Below are 24,510 nucleotides of genomic sequence, written 5' to 3'. Positions count from 1 at the left end.
AGCTGTTATGTGCTGAATTATGTCCCCTCCAAATTTATATATTGAAGTCTTAGCCCCAAAACATGACTGTATTTGGAGAATTGGTCTTGAAAGTGGTGATTAAGTTAAAATGACATCATTGGGTGGGCCCTAATTCAATATGACCGCTGTATTTACAAGAAGAGGAGATTTGGACACAGACATGCACAGAAAGAAGACGATGTGAAGACAGAGGGAGAATACAGCCATCTACTAGCTAAGGAGAGAGACCACAGAAGAAACCAAGTGCTCTGACACCTTGGTCTTGGACTCCTAGCCTCCAGAATTCTGAGAAAATAAATTTCTGTTGTTTAAGCAACCCAGTCTGTGGTACTTGATTAAGGTAGTCATAACAAACGAATACAGTAGCTCTCAAAATTAAGTTCAAAATTCACACACAAGAGCCATCCTGATCTCACACCTGCTTCTCTAACCTCATCTCCCATGTCTCATACTCAGTGAGTTCCCTGTACTCACTGTGCAATTCCTTTGCACCATGTAACCTCTGCACATGCAGTTGCCTCACCTAAAACGCCTGTCCACTCTTTCTTTAGCTATTCTAATGCCTTCTTATTATTCAAAGCACGTTTACAAGCAATGCCTACTAGAATAATTTTAACATGTATTATGTATTCTCCAAGTACCAAGCACAATCACTGTGCTAGGCTGCAGGGACAGACCAGGGAACAGCCCCATTTAATTGAGATGCCTTGTTCTCGCAGCACCCTGTGCACTCCTCCATCATAGAACTTATAACAAGAATGCAATCATTCTTTCTTGATTTTTTAAAAAAAATATGTCTTTGTTGAGCATCTTCTATTCACTGCCCTTATCAAGCACCTGCTGTGCTAAACATTTTCTATGCATGACCTCACATATCACTCATCCCAGCCCTGTGAGATAGGGATTATTATTATGGCAATTTTACAGATGGAAGCTTAGCCTCAAAGAGAAAATTAAGATGACACAGGTGGTAAGTGGTAGGGCTGGTCAGCAAGCCTAGTTTATCAGATTCCAATCATCTTATTATACCACTTCTCCCGGGAAGGTGCGAGTTCCTAGAGGGCTGGAGCTGCTCTATATTCTCAGCCTGTGGTAAAGGACCTGACATGTAGTAGGAAAAAAAAATTAATGAGTTTGAGTGGATGAGTAAATGATGACAGAATAAGGCTCTTTAACATGAATGCTTTAAATTCAGTTGAAGCAAATGAGGAGTAACTGTGTTGAAAAGCTTAGGAATGATCATCCAGCATATCTGGTTAAGAGCAAGGAATCATATACGTGGGTTTCCTCTCCAGAACCTTTACTTAGCAGCTTCGTGAACTCAGCCAAATTACTTTGCCTTTATGGCTCTGAAGCGTTTTCAGGAACTGAGTACAAGAGACCAAATATTAAAACAAAGATGCTCCCATGCTTTTATCACTCAGGAAATTCCAAAAGTTTTGGGAGCTGTGAGCCAAGAACTCACAGCTGGATACAGACCAAATATATCTGAGAAATATATTTTGGTCATCTGAATGACCAAATATATATATTTCTTATAAATCTCCTATTACAGTTATATAAGTGATGAAGATTACAGATTTACTCCCATCCTCAGAACCAACAAATATTTCTATTTTCATTTTTCCACTGATTATCTCTATTTTCACTTGGTGTTTAATGTCTAGTTGATTTTGACTTTTAAATGTCTCCTCAATCATCATTTCACCTTTGTGGACATTAGCCCTCATTAGCAGTGGCTCTGCCAGATTTTTCTCTATGATATATTTGATGTAATATATTAATAATGTAATAAAACAGAGGAGCTGGTATTCAAATCCAGATCTTGTGATTCATCAGTCATACTTAGAAATAAAATATGTACCAAGTGCTATGCTAAGCTCTATACAATAGGTGCCCATTCTCACCACTTCTATTCAACATAATACTGGAAATCCTAGCCAGAGCAATCAGGCTAGAAAATGATATAAAAGGTGTCCAAGCAGAAAAGAAAGAAGCAAAATGTCTTTGTTTATGTGAAATTGGTAAATAACCATTGATGATTAAGTAGCTAGTAACTAAAGTTTTGTTTCCTTTGTGCAATTACTGATTATAGTTTTTTTGTTGATTACCCATCCATTGTTAAGTGTGCTGTTTAGGCAATATGCTATCTGACCCCCACTAGGTTCCTATAGATAACATCTCCCTGGTGCCTGGGTCACCATGGTAATGGGTGTTTGAGCTGTTTTTCAGGAATTAGAACCCCTTGTCCACTTCAGGCTGGTTGAGGCCACCAACCCATCAACTGGGCCCATGCAGATATCTGATAAGTGACCTCTTCATGTCAAGAAGTTAAAAACTCCACTCTTAGATCATACTAATGCCACCATTTTATGAACATGTGTCCTATGAAGAGGCATGAAGTTTGACGACACTTGCACAGATCATCAATTACCTCACCTCTCCTCACCTTCAATCATCTATCTCCATACTTCAGACTACCCTGACCCCTACCCCATAAATATCCCTGAGCCCCCATTTTTGGGGAGGTGGATTTGAGACTCATTCTCCCATTTCCTCATTTGGTTGCCTTGTGATTAAAACCCTCTCTCTGCTGCAATCTCGTTGTCTCAGTGTTTGGCTTTCTGGGTGATGGACAAAAACCAACCTGGTTGGTAACATGCAGATGATATGATCTTATATATAGAAAACCTAAAGACGCCTCCAAAAAACTGCCAGAACTAATCAATAAATTAAGTAAAGCTGCAGGATACAAAATCAACATACAACAAATAGTTGCATTTCTATACACTAACAACAAAACATCTGAAAAAGAATTAAAGAAAATAATCCCATTGACCCTTGTTTCTAAAACAATAAAATTCTTAAGAATAAATCTAACCAAGGAGGTAAAAGATCTGCACACTGAAAACTACAAGACTTTGTTGAAAGAAATTGAAGAAGACATAAACAAGTGGAAAGATATCCCATGGATCAAAAGAGTTAATATTGTCAAAATGTCCACATTACCCAAATCCATCTTTACATTCAATGCAATTCATATCAAAGTTCCAATGGCATTTTTCACAGAAATAGAAAAAATAATTCTGGAATTTCGTATGGAGCCACAAAAGACCCCAAATAGCCAAAGCAATCCTGAGAAGTAAGAACAAAGATGGACACATCACACTTCCTGATTTCAAACTATACTATAAAGCTATAGTAATAAAAACAGTGTGGTACTGGCATAAATACAGACACATAGACCAATGGAACAAAATTGAGAGGCCAGAAATAAACCCAAGCATATACAGTTAACTAATATTTGACAAGGGAGCCAAGAATACTCAGTGGGAAAGCATGATCTGTTCAATAAATGGTATCGAAAACTGTTACTGAAAACAGTTGGGAAAACTGGATAATCGCATGCAGAAGAATGAAATTGGACCCCTATATTACACCAGTCACAAAAATGAACTCAAAATTAAAGACGTAAATTTAAGAACTGAAACCATAAAAAATACTGGAAGAAAAGCATAGGGGAAAAAGCTCCTTGACATTGGTCTTGGCAGTGATTCCCTGGATATGACAGCAAAAGCACAAGCAACAAAAGCAAAAAGAAATAAGTGGGACTATATGAAACTAAAAAGTTTCTTCACAGCAAAATAAACTTAACAAAATGAAAAGGCAAACTACAGAATGGGAGAAAATATTTGCAAATTATATACCTGATAAGGGGTTAATGTTCAAAATATATAAAGAACTCATACAACTCAATAGCAAAAAATCTAACAACCCAATTTAAAAATGGGCAGGGGAACTGAATACACACTTTTCCAAAAAAGACATACAAATGGACATCAGGTACATAAAAAGGTGCTCAGCATCACTAATCAACAGGGAAATGCAAATCAAAACCACAAAAAGATGACCTCACCCCTGTTAGAATGGCTATTATCAAAAAGACAAGAAATAACAAGTGATGGTAAGATTATAGAGAAAAGAGAACCCTCGTGTACTGCTGGTGGGAATGTTGGTACAGCCACTATGGAAAACAGTTAAGAAGTTTCCTCAAAAAACTAAAACTAGAACTACCATATGATCCAGCAATCACACTTCTGGGTATATAACAATAGGAATCTCAAAGACATATCTGAACTTTCATGTTCATTGCAGCATTATTCACAATAGGCAAGACATGGAAACAACCTAAATGTCCGTCAACAGATGAGTGGATAAAGAAGATGTGTGTGGGCGGGGGGAGCGTGTGTAAAATATTCCATGGTATATTATTCAGCCATGAGAAGGAAGGAAATCCTGCCATCCATGACAACTTGGATGGACCTTGAGGGCATCATGCTCAGTGAAATAAGTCAGACAAAGACAAATAGTGTATGATTTCACTTATACATGGAATCTAAAAAAGATAAACTCAGAGAAAAAGTGGTAGTTACCAGGGGCTGGGGGGTGAGGCAAACGGGTAGATATTGGTCAAAGGATACAAACTTCCACTTATAAGATTAAAAAGTTTGGGGTTCAATGTACAGTATGGTGACTATAACTAATAACACTGTATAATATGTTTGAGTGTTGCTAAGAGAGTAGATTTTAAGCGTTCTCACCACAAAAAAGAAATGATAACTATGTGACGGGATGGAGGTGGTAGCTAATACTATGGTGGTCATCATTCTACAGTTTATAAATGTATCAAAGGAACAAGTTGTACACCTTAAACTTACACAATGTTATGTGACAATTACATCTCAGTAAAGATGGAAAAAAACCATTTTGCTATCATAGAAGTCAATTCCTAGATACAAATCTAGTTAGTATTGGTTGACTCAGTTAAGGACAAAGAATAAGAGAAGGTCTTATGCTCATATTCACATGAAAAGCACCATTTACCTTTGATGGAGGAACAAATTCAACACATTCCAACCATACTGCTAAAAAGGACTTTCCACATATTGCACATTTTCTTCCCTGAGAGATTATGTTCCTGACCTGTGGGTACCATTCAAAGGCTTGCATCAGGAAAAGATTCTTTTCTGCTAGCTGATTCATTATGAATCTTGATGTTATTTCCTAGATTAAAAAAGGATATGGTTCTTCAGATTATTTTTAAAATAACTGTTCTACATTTCCTTGATCCTCATTTCACTAACTTATACTTTTGGTTTATTCCTCACAGCTTCTGTTAAATTAATTTTCCATAGTATATATAATGAATTATATTTTCAATGACTGGCATTGTAAATAAACTTAGTTTTCAACAGTATGAGAAAAAGTTATTTTGGGGGCCGGCCCGGTGGCGCAGCAGTAAAGTGTGCACCTTCCATTTCAGTGGCCCGGGGTTTGCCGGTTTGGATCCTGGGTGTGGACATGGCACTGCTTGACAAGCCATGCTGTGGCAGACGTCCCAGATATAAAAGTAGAGGAAGATGGGCACGGATGTGAGCTCAAGGCCAGTCCTCCTCGGAAAAAAAGAGGAGGATTGGCAGCAAGCAGTTAGCTCAGGGCTAATCTTCCTCAAAAAAAAAAAGGAAAGAAAGAAAATTATTTTCAGTGTAATGTCTCTATGACTCTTACATACAGGAATCCAAGTTATAACGAATTTACATTATTAGGTAAAGTTTAGGTTCAAATTTTGTGCCTCTCATTACGATAAGCAAGGATGTACAAATATTTAGACTACACTCGAAAATTGAGTCTGTCATATGTACTGATGTCTAAATCCTTACTGCTTACACTGTGGATTATGAACCATCAGAATCTATATCACCTGGAGGCTTTTGGGAAATTCAGACTCTCGGTTGCACTCCAGACTTACTGAATCAGAATCTGCAATGTAAACGCAAAGCTTCCCCAGGTAATCCATATGCATGTTAAAGTTTGAGAAGCACCAGTCTAAGTTAGCTACCGCAGTGAGTACCGGAACAGAGCCATAGTGGTAAAGAGTACCGATTCCTATGAAGCAAATCTCTGAATTCGATATATATTAAACCTATCCACATAGATATGTCCAGAAACCTTATTTGAGGTAATAATAATATTGTAATATTAAATAATAAAAGGGGTGGTGTGTATATACAAGCTGACTTTCACCATGACCATCAACAACATCTTCATCTTAAATTTTAAAAAATTATATAATACACAAAATTAGATCTTCACTGACCAAGTAAACAAAATAAACGTTTAATTTATTGCATTAAATTCCCCCCACTGTTTGTTCCAGCAGCATAGAAGTCTTGTATAAATGTTACACAAACAATGCATGAATTTTAATAATGTATAGGACTTTTTTTCTGCCCAAACTGAAAGATTTCCCAGTGGTGTTGAAATAGTCCACATCAGGCTCTGATAGGAATCTTTGGGAATACATACATACATGCATACATAATCTTTCATTATTCACCCCAATTAAAATCTTAAAAATAACAACAAAATCCTATAAATTGCTGTCTCCCTGTTCCTTATTACTCTATCCCTTCCACTTAATATGCACCTGGGAAAGGTGCCTTTATACAGCAAACAGCCCTGAGCATGGGTTCCTTAAATGTCCGATCCTTCAACGGCATACCCTCCTACTGACTAAGCTCATTCTCCTAGATGGTTACATAATGAGGTTATCCTTTCTGAGAGAATTATCCTTTCACAGTAATATTACCAGGACTCCTAAATTTTATGTCTATGATAACCTTTCTTTAACTATTGACACAGAGCATAGCTTGTGATTCTGAATGAGATATTGGGTCTAGAGGTAAGTTTTTAGCTATCACAATTCAGTGGTTGGGTCTCATTACCAAGTTGCAGAAAACGAATAGATGAGAATTCACTCTTCAAAATAGCAGATGGTAGGAAAATTTGCTGAAATACATGGAACCTATAAATAGATCACAACTCACAGCGCTCAATTTTTCCATTTGTGATTTCTGGAAACAAACATGTTTGTTGGACTCTGTATGTCCCTTGACAACTCTTACATTACCCATTATTTACATTCTTCCCTTACTTGCTGCCAATGGAAGAATAACATATACCATTGATATATAAAGTTAGCACTTGGAAATGTGAGTAGACATAAAGTAAGATACTTTTGGTCATGCCATCATTTAGGACACCTCTTAAAGATACATGCAATGCAATTTTTGAGAATTCACAACTTAATGATGGCCTAATTCCAGTATTATTTAAAAGTCAAGGAATGTTTTATGGGCAAAGAAATTGCTCCTTTTGAATAGTCTATATGCTACTTTGTTAGAATATTTGTTAGCTAACTATGTATAGGTCAGAGATTATTCCTGTATTTAATCCATCATAGACTAAAATTAGTTTCAGGTGTATTCTTTTTTTTCCCTTACATATGATAATTTAATTTGAATTATAAAATTGTCCATGTGCAAATTATATTCCTATAAATATTTAAAATTATAAAATGTAAAAAAAGTATGAATCCTTAGAAAGAATGATGAACTTTGGAATTGTTGTATAATCAATTGTTACTGTGTGCATGATAGGCACTAAACAAAGCATTAAGAGCAAAGGTTCTCTTTGTAAGTAAAGTCACAGTCAGCTAGATAAATAGGTGCAAATCCTGGCTCTATGACTTATTAGCTGCATGACCTTATTTGGACAAGTCCTTAACTTCTCTGATCTTGGGTACTTCGCCTGTAAAATAGGGACTTTTTTCTAACACTATCACATAGAGTTCAGAAAATTAAATTAGATAACACAGGTAAAACTCTTAGCCTGGTGTCTATTGATACAGTACACTCTGGCTCATATTTTGTTATAATCTAGTTATTAACATTAAATTTTAGTTCGTAAATCTCTGAGGTGAAGAAAAGTTTTTAAAAAGCTTTACCAAGGCACAACCTGAATCAAAGCCCTATAGTTCTCTGACAGCCCCCAAGTAGTTTAATCAGTAATGTTAACAAATGTCCAGTAGAAATGACTTTTACTTTAAGTACAAACACGAAATGTGTAATCAATTTAAACCACCTTCCCCAGAAAAATTCTTAGAGATACTTTCAAAAATACTCAAATGATTTACAGCAAAAATTGTCATTTCTATTAAGTATATAAATTTAAAAAAAACCCAAAAAACTCCCGTGCTACTGGGTCCTTACAGTTTTGAAAATGGGAAGGAAGAAACACTGCTCTGTCTTGGGCCCGGCCACAGGGCAACCTCCTTGCCTTCTAGAGCTCCTGTAAGACCACTACCACATCGGGTTAACTGCTCATCCAGCCCTCTCCACAAACTAGAGCCTGTTCCAACCAGGAATCACCACTTTTCCTTCTCTTTTACCCTCACCTTCTGGCAGCTCCTTTTTGAGGCAATATTGCATAACGGAATCTGGAGCCCAACCACTTAGGTTGGCACTATCATCCCAACGCTTACTAGCTCTGTGAACTTGGACAAGTTATTTAACCTCTCTGGGTCTCAATTTGTCTGTCTATAAAAAGGGTACAACAATGGTACTTAACTTTTTAGAATTATTGGAGGACTAAATTAGTTCATTCCTGTTAAGTGCTTAGAACAGTTCCTTGCCCCAAGTAAACTTAAAAAGTGTTAGGTATCATTATTACTATTCTAAAATGCTTGACTCAAGGAGAACAAATACGTTATAAGAGATTAAACAAATTAAATACTGCAGTTTTTAAATTCTTTTGCAATAAATTTCAAATAAGAATTTTTTTCACACACGAATAAAAGATAATACTGCTCCTGGAAATACAGATTGATTCTCTGGAAGGAAATTTGAAAAGTGCTAATCAAACTTTAAAAGATGCCCATTCTTTGGTCCAACAATTTCACTTATAGGGATAATATGGACATAAAAATTTGCTATGAGGACAGTCATGGTAGTGTTTTTTATAAAGGCCAAAAAGTCAGCAGCCAATGTAGAGAAGTAGTTAAAAATATTATGGTGTAATCATATAATTATTCACCAAAAAAGATGTCATAGACTGATTTTTTTTACTGATTGGACAGATCTTCACAATATTTTGAGTGAAAAAACAAGTCTCTAAATAGTGTGTAAAGTTTGAATTTATTCTTAATAAAAATAATTCTAGATGCTTAGAAAGTTCTAGAAGAACAAATATTGGAGAGAATTGTAGTTATATCTCTGCATAATAGACTTCTGAGTATTTTTATCAATTTCTATTGGCTTATTTTTTCTAATTTCTCTAAATGAGCTTGTATTACTTTTGTAATAAACTTTTTAAAAAAATCAGTATGGTATTATAACTTTTCTTTTCTTCCTTGCTCACCTGAATTTTCTAAACATATATCACTTATGCGATAAGGAAAAAAGTTATTTTAAAGCAAACTAAACTACTGAACAAAGTCGGTTGTGTCCTGTAACCAGGAAACTTGAATCCTATGCAATTCCTGAAAGTCTTAAGACAACCCTATATGTTCAGCTACAGACCTAAATGGACCTGAGATATCCACATTCATGATGGAGACTCACACTCACACTTGGATCTGCAACCTTTAACTCATCTGTCACCAAAGGACACACAAAGTCCTCTAACATGCTTTCCTCTGCCTTCTTTTAATATCATCAACTTCTTTTACTAAAATGAACATGATTTCTGGATCATATTCATTCATCCACTAGGAATAGGGGCAAGTAAAAAGGGAGTGGAAGAGGCAAAGATCCTGCTAAGAACAAATGAAATACACCCTGAAAATATACTTGGAAAGCTAAAGTGAAAACAAATTTCTCTCTTTTCTTTTCATCCAACAAAATGTTTCCATTTCTCTTAGTTTAGTCACTCTGGAAATCAGATAGGATTACATTGGATTCTGTAAGAAAGTCAAAGAGATTACGTTTAGGATCCACATTGCCAATGGACTAGGGTTACATTAATCATCTGCTGGCTTGGCAAGAATGCTTTAAAAGAAAACTTTAAAACTTAGATGATGTTTTTAGTTTGAAGGCCTGCGTGAATGATCCAAGCCATCACCTGTAGCCTCCAGACACCCTCCTGTTTTACAGCGTGGACTGGCTGCTTCATCAACAGTGGGTTTTCCTCACAGTAGAATTCCCTCAGCTTCAGATTCTGAAACTTTCAAAACAAAATAAAAACTTCACTGCATGACAAAATAACGAACTTCACTTCAAAGGCTACATTTTCAATAAAATCAGACTAAAATACTTTATTTAGAATTTATACTCCATGTTACTATTTTAACAGCAGGACGTACTCTAGTTGTTAGAAGCACAAGGGTCTTCATGCTGGCAAGAATGGCAATGACATTAGAGGTCAGTGGTGGCATCCTCCTTACGGACAGCTGAGAAAATTTATTTAAGATCACAGAACTGGTTAGTAATTAGAATGGGTTAATTAATCAAATGCTGGGAACATTTTGCAAGTAATATATTTGTTAGAAAACCAAGTATGATGAAAAATAACAGTCTAAAATACACCAAAATCCAGGTCTCAAAGATTGTCTGTCTTATGACCCTTTTATGTTCAGTGAGGAAGGTAAGAGAAACAAAAGAACATCAAAATGTTCTCATTATAACCTGTTGTACACAGTGAAAATACAAAAGAATAAACACATACAGTTCACAAGGATATTGAATTTTCTATGAAGAAAGCCTAAATTCAACCAGAGTATGCCATGTGAGTAGAAAAATAAGGAATTCTCTTATATTAATATTACGCCTTGCCTCCCAAGAACTCATGTGGCTTTCAAAGTTACACTCATTTAGGGAGTTTCTTCTCTGAGCCTTAGTTTCAGCTGTAAAATGGGGAAAATAAGACCTGTCTTCAGTGGTGTGCTGATAAAACAGTTCTCTGGAAAGCAAAAAAAAGCCCTGATTTGTGGGGTGTTTTGATTCCATGGGTAAACACTCCCACCATCACTGATTCCAGTCACTGAACACAGAATTGAGAAGAGATGTGGAAAACAGGCTCTTGTGAGCCAAGGTGAGCTGACAGCATTATACCACTGCATCTCACATTTATGGAAGAATTATAGATATTTCCCTAACTTCAGCCCAGGGTTTGAAACATAGCAAGTACTCAACAAATTTAAAATAATTTATTTAAAACATCTTTTCAGGGCATCAAGTCATTAGGTCTCAAAAGTCTCAGGAAACTTCTACAACATAGACAAGATTTTAAAGTAAAATACAGAGCTTAAGGCCATTTTGGAATCACCTTGTCTCCTGCTCTCACAACAGACATTCTGACTTTCTTAATTCAGTTTCCTACGTTATCCATCAAGAGGGAGCAATCTAGAGAAGTGAATCCAATGGTAGCCCCAAGACAGTGCTGGGTGTGCTGAAATGAAAAGGGCATTTCTTGTGCATCATGAAAACATCATTTTTTTATTTTCTGTTCTAAAGAATAACATTCCATAATTTACACCTAAACTCACAGTCCCTTTTTCAAAACTGATACAAACTTGAACATCTTGTTATATGAAAATATCATCAACACATACGAATCTCATTTCAAGTTTGACCATGGTTCAAAGAGCATACATTTCTCTTCAAGGGTCATGTTTCTCTTCCTTCAAATCCTGTCACTATTCTTCCATCAAATATGGTAATGAGTTATCTAGCTTGATAACTTACTACATAATATATAAAAAAGAAGTTATCTTAATGAAAATGAATGAATTAATGAAATTCTTTAGCATATGTTTTGTAGCAGGTAAGTTTCAATAACCTGAAGTCACACAGTCTCTCAATGTGCACTCTCAATATTCTCCAGAGCAACAATTTGTCATTCCCTCCCTCTATATCCATTACTGGGTTTCCTGTCAGCCTAACTTCTTGATAGAACAATATTCTTGGCCATTGTCATCATTCCAGTAGCATAATCAGCTATATTCTCTTCTACTAATAAAATGTTGTTACAGCTTTTCAGAGTCTCTTGGCACATGTCTACTCAAACAATCACTGCTATGAAACAATTTTGCCCCTCCCCCCCCCAGCAGGGGTCTACAGACATTTTTGGTTGTCACAACTGGGGGAAGGGGAAGTATTACTGGTATCTAATTAGTAAAGACCAGGAGTGCTGATAAACATCCTACAATGCACAAGACAGCCCCCACAACAAAGAAATTATCGGGCCCAAAATAGCATTGAAGTTGGAAAAACCCCGGTTTAGAGGCACAAGATCATAAATATTCACTGGCCCATCTTACCTGGAGAGGGGATTGACAGCTAGAGGTAAATGAGAGTTTTTATTTTTTTAAGATGAAGACTTGAGCATGTAGAAGGTAAGTGCCAACATAGTGAGATTAATGTAGAGGAGAAAGAAGGAATAATTGATAAAGTAATGATCAGGTGAAGAACACAATGACTCTTAAATACTAACCTCTTTGAGTCATCTTCTCCTCTATGGCCAGAAGAAAGGAGGTGTACACACAAGCATGGATAAGTTTGAAGGTGTGGGATTGGACGGTTGAAGGAGTCAGACATGATCCTTTCAATTTTGTCTTTGAAATAGAGAATAAGACCATCTGTCAATTAAGCTGTAAAGCAAGGTGTCAATGTGGAAGGAGGCATAAAGAATGTGGTGAAAGTTTGGAATATGCAATAGGTTTTGGAAGAGGAACCTGGCCAGGGACAGGCAAAAATATTATACAGACTTGCTGAGGGACCCACTGGAGTCCACACATTTGTGGTGGTCCCTGTCCATATATTGTTTGCTTCCCTTTAGCACCTACCAGCCCAGATATAAAATTAAGAATCTGCAGAATGTTTCCAAGTCTTGGCTATTGTGAATAATGCCGCAATGAACACATATGGAAGTGAAATATAATGATGTATACCTGAAATTTATACAATATTATAAATCGATGTTACCTCAATAAAAAAAAGAATCTGCAGAATGAATATGTCATAAAGCAAGGGAATGAACATGTTATATGTACTAAAACATAAATGATTTGGACTTGGTCCTTTATGGTCTAGACAAGATAGAAAAAGAAATAGTACAAAGTTTCGATAGACAGGAGTAAAAGGAAAAGTAGAAGGACATGAAGTCTCAGTGACCTAAAAGAAAAGATATGGCTATAAAGCAATAAGGGAGGCGGAACATAGGAGGAACCAGTGGTCAAATTGCCATCCTAGACTTTAGTGCTTCAAATTTAGAGCAAGTGAGGATGATCTTAAGATCTAGACATCACTGTGGAGGTGGTTTGCTGAAGTGAAGACTGAGAAAGGTCATTAAACTCAAGCATTCAAGGAACTTTGAGCCTAAGTTGTTTGTATTGACCATCTTTACAAACCAACTTCCTGAGTAACGCTCACAAATATTTGGCTGTCTATTGAACATCTCCACCTGGAAGTCCCATAATCATCATAAATCCTAACATTTGAAAACCAAACTCATGTTTCCCTCAAATTTTCCCCTTTCCTTTTCCTCATCACCCACATCAAATCTCCCGCCATGTTCTATCAATTCTATCTTCTTAAAACTTTGGGACTCTATCCTTTCTTTCCATCCCCCTACCTCACTCACCTCCTCACCACCTCTGAACAATCTCCTCCTCCTCCTTGCCCCAGCCACTAACTCTCTCTGCCTTGATTGAAGCCCTCATCTTATGTGAATTATTGCAACAGTATTCTATTTGGCCTCAGTGCACTTTTGCTGTAGAATTGGGATTTTAAAAATGAGGATCTGGTCCTAATACAGGTTTCCTCAAAAGTTTACAAAGTTCCCCTTTGTCCACAGGATAAATTCAAAAGTCCTAGTATGCCATACTTGGTTCTCCTTGGCCTGCTTCTCTAACTACACATCCTGGTAAGCTCCACACTCACCCTTATAAACCAGCCATCCTGAGGGACCTAGGGGTCTCACAAGAGGCCTGGGTCTTATCTCACAGTTACTACTCAAGCTGTGCACTTCTACTCACCTACTCCTGGATCATTTCTTCAAGATGAAAATATCACCCCTCTAAGCTTCTCCAGCCTCTAGTAAATGTTTCTGTGTCTCCACCTTGACTTTAAATATAAATTAATCACAGCACCTATAAATACTATGAGGCAATCCTTGTTGAAAAGTCTATTTTCATCTATCAGGCTTTGATCTCTTTAAGACCTATATCTTAAGTGAACTATACAGTGCAAGCTCTAAATTCAGTACCCAGTACATAGCTGATGTACCTAATAAATAATTGATAAATAAATGAATGTCTTCTCAAAAACCCCAGGCACACACAGCTCTCCCTGGGCACTTCTCTAAACTTGGTCAATTGTTATAACTGTTCCTACAAAGCCCCATGCCCCAGGAACAATGATGCATAAGTTAAGCAAGTCCTTCAGTTGCTTCGGACTAGCCTAAAGTAATGAGGGAGATCAGACGAGGGTTGGTTTAGCAAGAACATTGTTGATGTAAACATAAAGAAAGGAGGTTGAGATTTCATAGGGACTCAAAAATAGAAACAATAAGTAGGCTACAGAAAATTAGCATGTACTCTTCAGATCATCTCAAACCTCACAGGGTTACCCTTTAGCAAGAATTGGAATTTCTAAATATGCTAAAGGACAACTTGTGAGGAGGGTAAGATTTTAAGTGTGGTGACTATAGCATCCAAAAAAATATATTAATTAACAATTCTAAAAAAGGACATGAATAAGATTTGTGACCAATGGGAAATTCAAGAAAATGTTTGATAAACTTGATATCTAATCATAATTGTGTGGAGTAATTAGGCTGATGATATCATTTGAACATAAGAAAGCCAAAAAATCTGCTCTAGGAACTTCTTTCTCACCCACTCTTCATGAGTGGGAAGGAAAACAGGCAGTAAGTGACCTAGAGTCAGAATCCTTCATTATCTGCTGGATACTTGTCCCAAGAGAAGATTCTTGGAGGGAATTGAAGGGAGGAGGTCAAGAGAAGCCTGGAGGGAAGGAGATAAGTGAACTCCCAGGCTCCAAACACAAACACACACACACACACACACACACACACCTTTCTCATTATGGCCAGGGAGAAGCAGCTGAAGGCCCTCAAACCCAGGCCCCTCCCTGCCTTTAATATTCTGGGCCTTAAAGCTGATGGGACAGTGGCTCCCCCATCTTCTTCAAGTCGCTTGATTTAAATGTCACTGTAAGAAGAACAATTAATATCATAGGGCTTATTTGCATCTCCTCACAATCCCCATGTCACACCTGCTTTAGACCCCACTTCCAAATAAGCTAAAGGATGACTTGTGAGGATTAGATTTTAACTGTGGGGGCTATGGTATCCAAAAATATATTAATTAATCATTCTAAAAAAGGACATGAATAAGATTTGTGACCAATGGGAAATTCAAGAAAATGTATGATAAACTCGATATCTAATCAGAATTGTGGAGTGATCTTTGAATTACCTGAGAATGAGTAGCTGAAGAGGCCTCTGTTTCCACTCTGCCTTGTATGACCCACCTTCAATAGCATGATTTCCTTACAATGTAAGTCAGATCACATTACTACCTTGCTCAAAACCATGCAGCAGTTCTCATCTCACTCAAAATGAAATGCAAAGTCCTCACACTGGCTTCCTGAACTCTGTTATAGTTGGACCCTGTACTTCCTCTTTGACCTCATCTCCTAGCATTCACTCTCTCTCTCTTTTTCTATTTCTGTCTCCACTCTGGCAACATTGGCTATCTTTCCAAGCACTCCTCACCTGGGGGCCCTGGCACTTCCCTCTTCTTGGAACACTTTGGTCTCAGATTTGTCCATATCATTACAATTCAGAGTAAAATGGAATCATATGTTTAGCAGTTTGAGAGGGGAAACACTTATGACCCAAGGATTTGATAACAAGACAAGTTTTCACTAATATACAAAGGCAATGTAAAGACATTCTCACATGCATGAGCTATGTACCTTACCCACTGAAAATGACTCAAGACATATAGTAGCTGAAAGAGTAACAAAAACCAAGAATTTGGAGAATACCTTCATTTTTCCTGTCAAATGCAAAGAATAAAATTTAGAACACTTACTGCTCCAGTGTAAACGAGATTAGGGTAATCTGTAAAGAAATTTGCAATGTCATTAAAAAGCAAATTATTCTTACTCTTTTGTTAATTCTACTTATAGAAATTCATCCAAAAATATTTGAAATGGGAACAAATATTTATGCACAAAATATGTTTCTGAGATTTAAAATTTTAAAAATCCCTTCCTATATTAAAAAATCATGTATGGTAAATTATATTACATACTTGAACCTCTGGCTCTCTGCCTTTCACTCCCTATGTCTAGCAAAACTGACCACTGGGACATTCCTGCCATCAGCTTTCCCTATCTCTGCACCCAAGCAAGTAAGTGCTGTTTGCAGAGTCACACCTCAGGGTTGACCAGAATCCCAATAAATTCATCAACACCAACTGCCATTATGCCCCTTAGTGGTTGCTGGAAATTCTACTCTGGTCAACATAATTCTGTTTTCTTTGCTGGCTCATCATTCTTTGCCCAACCACGAAATAGTTCTCCCCAGAGCCTAGCACATTCTCTTTTCACTTTATTTTCTTTTCCCTAGGCATTTTAGCCAGATCCACAACTTCAATGAAATCTCTAAGCCAATGACTCTGGTTCCACACCCTATAGCAAACTGCCTACTGAAAATCTTCACTTGGATGTCTTAAATACACATCAAACTCACTGTGTCTAAGATTGAACTCATGATCGGCTCTTCTATGGTTGGTCTTTTTCCAGTGGTTTCTATTTCAGTCCATAGAAAGCTTACTAGTCCATCAACACTGCCAAATGTACTTCTTAAATGTCTCTTGAATCTTTTCAGGTCTTTCCACTCCTACTGCCACCACCTTAGACCAAATTATATCATCATTTCCTACTTGGCTTCAGTAAAAATCTACCAGAAGTCTACCCGGCGTTTCCTCTGGCCTCCTTCCACTTCCTCCTTCCAGTGTGTCCTCCACGCCTCAGACAGGATGATTTTTTCAAAATACAAATCTGATTATGGCACCCTCTACCTAAAATCATTTGAAACTTGTGTTGTCCTTCAAATAAAGATCAAAATCCTTGACGTATCCTACATTCTTTGGCCATGGCCCCCTCCCACTTAATCTCTGAGCTGCAGCCACACTGAATACCTTCCAGTCCCCTGAACATCCATGCGCCCTTCCACGTGCTGTTCACTCTGTCTGGAATGTGTCCCTTCCCCTTCACCTAATTGATCCCTACTCATTCTTCAGATAGCTTATGTCACTTCCTCCAGGAAGCCTTCCCCAACCTTCTTTGTAACCAAACTATAAAAAGCACTTTTCTCAGGTAATAACAAAGAAATTAGTTTAGTCAGGCTCCTGGTCTCTCTCGTAGACCAGTGGTCCTTTTTTTCAAGTGTACTGATTTCAGTTTGTAATTATCATTCATAATGCTAATTATTTAATTACTATGTTTCCCCACTACACTACAGCTCTGAGAAGGAAGAGACCCTGTCTGTTTCCTCACCATTATATCCCCAGTTCCTAGTGCAGGGCTTAATATATAACATAAAATGTGTGGGTTTAGGAAGATAGACTTGGGAGTCAAGTGAAGAAAGAAGCATCAACCCAGGATGAATATGGAAGCCCAGGGAAGAATTCCCACAAAGAAATGGAAGTGAGGGAACTCAATACACAAAGGTAGTAGAGGCCTCCAAAGAAGAATGAGATAGCAGAACGGCAGACAAGCAGGACACTGTCCTCTCTCAGAAGCAGGCAGACACTGTGGACTCATCCACCCACTCTTACCTCCAGGGCCACATTCTACCTCCCATCCCCAGACCTCCTTTCCCTGAACTCCACACACCTATAGCCTAGCAGGAGCAGTGCTTTGAATAAAGAGAGGTGAGATGGGGCCCTGAATGGCTGGCAACATCAGGGAGGAATGAGGAGCTGCCAGAATGCACTATTCCTGCTGGAATATTTCAATCATTTCCACACTCTCATTGAACAACACAAGCTCCTGTAAGAGCTTTTTATTCGCCCATAAAGTGAACTGCAAAGACAGCTGCTAGTGTTTCAGGGACTCTTGAGTGTCCCAAATCAAAAATAAACTGAAGGTTTAAAAATGAAATTAACTGATAATCATTGAGTGCCAATACCATTAGAGACAACAGATGCAAGAATTTATACCAGAGGAAATAGAGCTAATAGGACAAGACTCTAAAATAATTAGTATATTTAATATCTTCAAAGAAATATGTGAAACATTGCTTATATTAAGCAAGAATAAGAACCAATTTTAATACTTGGAAATGTCAAATCATATAAGCTTTCTGAAGCAAAATTTGGCAACATTTATCAAGTCAGGAAAAGTATGCATAAATTTTGATTCAGCAATTACACTTCGAGAAATCTTTCCTAAGGGAGTAATTAATGGTATGTACGAAGATTAGCTACAATGGCATTCACTGAAGCATTTTTATTGTGGCAAGAAGTTTGAAACATTCTACCCATCAAAAAATAGGGGACTGCTTAAATATATCCAATATCAATGTGATGGAGCCATTAGAAAGAGTGATGTAGGAAAATACTTTAAACCATGGGGAAATGTTTACAATAAAAATTGAAAAGACATGTTATAAAACAGTGATGTATGACTAGTACTAACATTAATATGTGTGAATATTCCATTTTTGAAAAAAATACCTATATGTGCATGTACACACATTCACAGATTTTTTTAAAAAATGGAAAAATAGGAAATAAATAAACTAACATGTTAATGGTGCCGGTTCCCTTCTCCCCTGCCCCTGCATGGTCAGATTATGGGTAATTTTGCTTTTCTTCTTTTTATGTATCTCTATTTTCCAAATGAGCCACAGTGAAAAGAAATTTTAAAATGTTTTTCCAAGAATGATGAAACTTACATCTCCCTAATTCTGATTACCAATCTGCAAACTTTCAAAAGACAAATTTGGGAATGGGGGCAACAGGAGACAGACTCCTCTTGTTCTGGGTTAAAAGACTGAAAATACAGCTTCCCAAAGTGGATAAAATTTTCCCAGGGCTAAAAATATTTCCAGGATTTCAAGAAAGCTATCTCAACATCTGTGCTGATTCTAAGATTTTCTAGAAGTTTGAAAATTCTCTCACATATCTGACCATGAGGTACAAAAGTAAGATTGTAAGAAATATTTTTTCAAGTTCTGTGCTAGGGCAGCTCATGCATTCCTAGAGTGAGGGTGGGAGCTAATATCATTCCCAAGCACATGAAAACTAGTTTACAGCGGAGGTGAAAAAAAATCGTAGACATTACAATGGTTTGCGGCTTTCAAAATTCAATTCTACCTGACAAAATAAACATATATACAGTATATCTCTGGTGCTAAAATTTAATGGGGTAGAGGAGAGATTATTAGGGGGAAAAAAGTCTAAAAAGCTCCTGGGGGAGAGAACAATTATGAAAAAGAGATTGAGAAACACTGGTTCAACCTAGGAACATAATACTCCAATTCTTTTTTCATATATCTCATCTCTTGGTTAGGTTGCTTAGAGTCTCAGCATTCACTATTTTATTTTAATTATGCACATGTACACACATACTTGTATACGTGTTCCTTTGCATTTAAAAACTACCAACTGACTCTTCAATAATTGGCTTCTATACTGAAATTTCTAGACTAAAAAGAACAATATTTTATAAAGTGCTAGATTTTTCTAAGCATTGTATTGCTTTCTGCTTTCACATATGTGTTTGAAGCTTTGAAGAAGTGTCTACTGATAGCTGTTAACATTAGCATCAAGATTTTAGACAAAGCTTTTTTTGACTCTGGAATCACTCACACTATTATGACTCCTGTAATAAAGGACAAATTAGGGGTTCAAAACAACTATTCTTTATTACTTATTGAGTCTTTTATAATAAGAAGAATATGCATTAACTATTACATATTAATTAAATATGGTATTATACAATACTATCTTCATGCTTGTAACTTTACAGTCTCAAAATGGCTGCTAATTCTCAATCAAGTCCAGGCAACAAAAAGAAGGAAAGACCAAGGGGCAAGAAGTAAGGGAGGTTAGAGGAAACCAAATAAGTCTGTCCAATTTTGTTGGGAAAATAAAAGTTTTCCTAGAAACCCCACCCAAAAGATTTCCACTTATTTTTCTCTGGTCAGAACTGTGAACACGGCCACTCCCCCTGGAAGTAGTTCAAGAGAAAAAGGTTGGAGATGGGGGTTTCAACCAGGTACTGAACAGCACCTGCTACATTTGTTCTTTAATATCATTCAAGTCTCTCTGATCACATGTAGCCCCACTTAGAGTATCAGAACCCCCCTTTACACTCTGATTTGTTTTTGTAATGTGGTAAACACTGAAGATAGAGCAGTGCACAAAATACAGAATCTCCCCTTCTGGGCTTACAGTGCCCTATGTGTTTTCTTCATAAGCTACTTAAAATTATGGGTTTTTGTTTTCTTGTTTACTATCTGTCTTCCCCTCTAGAATATAAGCTCCAAGAGGGGAAGGAGTTTGTTTTATTCACCTCTGTATCCAGAATGCCTAGGACAACAGTTCCTGGCATACAAAAGACATTCAAATTTATAGTGAATAAGTGAATTACTGAATAAGGAAATCAGACTTTGGGAATTTAAGGATCTCTACCCAAGATTAGACAGTTAGTAAGTAGCAAAGCTACTATTTTAAGAATCTCTGACACAAAAGAAAGACGAATTATCTCTTAAAGTTCTATACCAGATCCTCCCTACTTCAGTCAATGGCGCCAAGTTTACTGCCATTGATACGCTGACTGCTACAGGTTCAGGAGAACCAGGTATGGGCATTAATTTCCAACTTGGCTTTCAGTGAGATCATGTTGGTAACTTGAAACAGGCTATGGTGGGAGCATTTGGGAGTATCTACCTATGGAAATTGGCAGATGTTACCAATCAGGGCTTTTTCTCCCCAGAGAGCTGGTTGCTAAACATTTACAAGCAAACCACCAGATATTTCCCATCCCACTTCTTTGTCTCTATTAATGCTGAAAGCACTTACATAAACTTTCCAGACTTCTCTCCCTAGAAGCAGTCCTTATTTTGCTGCTCCTGTGGAACTCAGAGTTTTCAGCATGGTGCCCTCTTCTTGCTTTCTCTACTTTCCAAATCTCTAAATCTGTGAACAAGGATCGCAGCCCAACAGGGGTGGGGCAAAATAGTGACTAAAAAGTGTGACTATTCAGCAAACAAGCTGGGCAAGATCGCCAGGATGTAGGCAGGGAAAGAGAACAATAGAATTTATAACCACCTCTGTGTCTATGAAAATGGGCAGGAGCAGAACCTTCATTGAAAGAGAGCGCTTGATTGGCAGTCCTGGGCTTTCTCTGAGGAGGCATGAATCCCCTGGTTCTTTTTGCATGAGAATAGTTGGTGTTGGACTGACTCTACTTGTTATGCCCCAGGGGACATTCAGTGGAACTTGTACTCTGAAACAGTGAATATCTGAATAAAAATTATATGACAGCGGTGTAAACAACCTCATAAGGCGGCTGCTTCCACGCTAAAATCAAACACAAGCTATATGTTTGCTTTATTTTATCTTGTTCTTGCTTTACAGAGTATATCTTTGATCCAGGAACATAAATTGTAATTCCTCTTCCTGCTATAAAGTTAAAAATATAGGGGCTGGCCCTGTGGCCGAGCGGTTAAGTTAGCGTGCTCCACTTCAGCAGCCCAGGGTTTCACCAGTTCAGATCCTGAGTGTGGACATGGCACGGCTCATTAGGCCATGATGAGGCAGCATCCCACATGCCACAACTAGGACTCACAACTAAAATATACAACTATGTACTGGGGGGATTTGGGGAGAAAAAGCAGAAAAAAAAAGATTGGCAACAGTTGTTAGCTCAGGTGCCAATCTTAATATATTATATATATATAATGCTAACATTAGATTTCCAATAATACTCATCAAGTATTTATAGGTTATATTTTTTCCACTTATTATTCCTCCAAATCCCTCCTCCCATTCATTCTCTCACATTCTGGGTCAGATTATCCAGAGCTCCAAGACATGCAAGGATAACCTAGGAAAAAAAGTGTGAGAGGAAGCAATAATCACAGCTTCTAGCACAACTTATCTAAAGCCTTGACATCATGGTGATAGTCCCACACCACTTGTAAGAGTGTGTATGGGGTGGGGGAACATGCTTGTGATTTGATGGTGATAGGCAAAGATAGGAATTAGGACTAACATGATATATAAAACACTAGCTATGTTTCTGATGATTTATATTTGCTAGCTCAGTCAATTATCACAGCAGCCAGTATCATTTGTATTATTACCCCATTTTTTAGATAAAGCAACTGAAGTTCAAGGCTTTAGAAAACTTGCCCATAGTCATACAACTAGGAAGTTGCAAAACTAGAATTCATACACAGCCCAGGAAAGTTAGTGTGTCTTCTATAGACTACACAATGCTGCCTCCAAAGAAGATAGCACACTAACTGCTCTTTATTCTATTATGACCTAAATAAGAAGTCACTACCAAAATCTTGACTCACTCACTTTCCTTTGGAAAGCTAACTTGTAAATCCACCAAGAAAAACCTGTCTTCTTCTATAGCCAACTTAGAGATCTCTTCAAAGGGCTGTTATCTGCAGGCATCAAGAAATCAAACATAAGTGTCAGAGCCAGAATTCAAACCTAGGTTTGTCTGACTCCAGACTCTGTCCATCTGCTGTTTTCACCCATCATACTTTTTTCCATTAATGCAAAAAAAAGAAAGATCAAAATAAATCCAATATTACATATAAATGGAAGACTTATTAACTATATGTGTTTTTAGAATTGTGCATGTGACTTGATGCAGCTATAATTCTTGAGAGAGAGATGTGCATGGAAAAACATCTCAGGTCCAGATAACCACCCAGACACCTGTGAGCATCTAGCCACTAAAAGGTTTTAATAGATTAGCACCAACTCCCTACTTGCAAGTCTAAGAAAGGGAGAGTAAGCAATATTTTTATGTTCTGAAACAAAGAACTACCATATCAAAAGTCTCATGGTCTCCTTAGAGTGACACACTCAGCCTTCCTCAATGTCACCTACTGTCTCCCCATCTGAGAGTCAGTCCCCTGACATCCACTGCACAGCTTAGTGTCTCAGACTTCTATTAACTCAGTGTCTTCTGTTTGGAGTTATTTCCTTGATTTACAGCTCTGCTGTCTCATTAGTATATCCTTCCAGAAGTCCACACCTATGATTTCTTTGAAGTTCCCCTTTAATCCAGGAATGCCAACAACAGACTCTCAGATACGGTGTCTGAAAATACTCTCTAAACTCAGTATCCTGTCTTCTTCTCCTTCTGTAGGGGGATTCCAGATGCTACCAATTGTTCCTCCTAATTACTAGGCAAAAAAAGTCGGTTTCAGCAAGAGCTTTCAGAGTCAACTGCTAATCTTAACTGCTCATCTCAAATGAACTTATGTTTTTAGTTCTCCTAAAGAACACATTTCCAGGAGTCTTGACTTCAACTTTCTGAAGTAAACTAGAGCCTATAGGAGTATAGAGGGCTGGGAAGCAGGGGGAAGAGGGTGCTGAGATCAGTCCTCTCTGGCTAGTTTAACTAAGCCATGCCTTCTACAATAATTAAAAGAACATACAATCTTGTCAAACAGTCTGGAACAAGATATGATAATCTGGCATAGTGTATTTCTAAAAGTACTACTAGTAATTAAGTTTTTTTTCGCTTCGAAATGATCTAGATTTGAATTCCTATTCTGCTATATAATGTTGGGTAAGGTACTTTAATCTCTTCCCAAAGCCTCAGTTTTCTCATCTGTAAAACGGAAATAGTAATGGTACCTAGCTCATCAAGCTATAATGAGGATTAAATAAGATGATGCTTCTAAAGCACTTAACACAAAACCAACTACATACTTTACAAAGAATATTAGTTATCATTGTTTGTTTTTATATAGTAAATTTTATATATCCTCCCTTGGCATGTTATCATTTACATCGAGCATCTGTCACCTAGGTAGATGAAACTCTCACTAACAATCCTGAGTATATCGAAGACTGAAGTACATCCCTCCTATGATGGCCTTTGCCCATCCCTGATGGTTCTTCTCCCAATCCTTAGGCTCCAGTGCACAGAATTTTCTTGCCAGAATTTCCTAAAGGAAAGCTGACTGGTTCTAACAAAAAAAGAGAACTATTTTCTGGGCCTAGTTTCCTGACACCTCTGAGTATTTGTCTTCTTGACACAGACGTTTTTTTGCCCTCATTATGTTCTAGAACCCTCCACCTGTACTATCACTAATCACTGCACATATCTCACCATTATACCTTCTTTGCACACTACAGTATGATTTTCTGCATATGGGAACCTAGAGGAAAAAGCAAGAGAAAGCTAAAGTTATAGAATAGCAGGTAGTTTTCTATAGATTTATTTGATCCTCACTTCACAAAGATCCTAGGAATAATGAGAAAATTGATCCTCCTCCCTCCTACCTTCACCACTGGTTACAAATAAAATGTTCTGAAATGCCCTGCAATTTTACATAGGGAGCTTTGGAAGT

At 37.4% G+C, this 24,510-nt stretch overlaps 1 protein-coding gene across 5 annotated transcripts in view; it reads right to left on the bottom strand.

Moving 5' to 3' along the window:
* LRRC69 (leucine rich repeat containing 69) overlaps positions 1–24,510 on the bottom strand; it is a 127,948-nt gene that overhangs the window by 20,247 nt on the left and 83,191 nt on the right. For 3 of the 5 annotated variants that reach the window (XM_070222281.1, XM_070222280.1, XM_014728042.3), the window contains 2 exons: positions 9,982–10,083; positions 4,906–5,085 (listed from right to left, as the gene is read on the bottom strand). In XM_070222281.1, the coding sequence (XP_070078382.1) occupies positions 4,906–5,085; positions 9,982–10,083 (282 nt within the window). The remainder of the gene's footprint in view (positions 1–4,905; positions 5,086–9,981; positions 10,084–24,510) is intronic. The other 2 variants (XM_070222282.1, XM_023648671.2) reach the window with 2 other exon arrangements.

This window comes from Equus caballus, chromosome 9 (genome assembly GCF_041296265.1).
Source record: "Equus caballus isolate H_3958 breed thoroughbred chromosome 9, TB-T2T, whole genome shotgun sequence".
Classification (NCBI taxonomy): Eukaryota; Metazoa; Chordata; class Mammalia; order Perissodactyla; family Equidae; genus Equus; species Equus caballus.
This window is presented reverse-complemented; position numbering and strand designations above follow the sequence as displayed.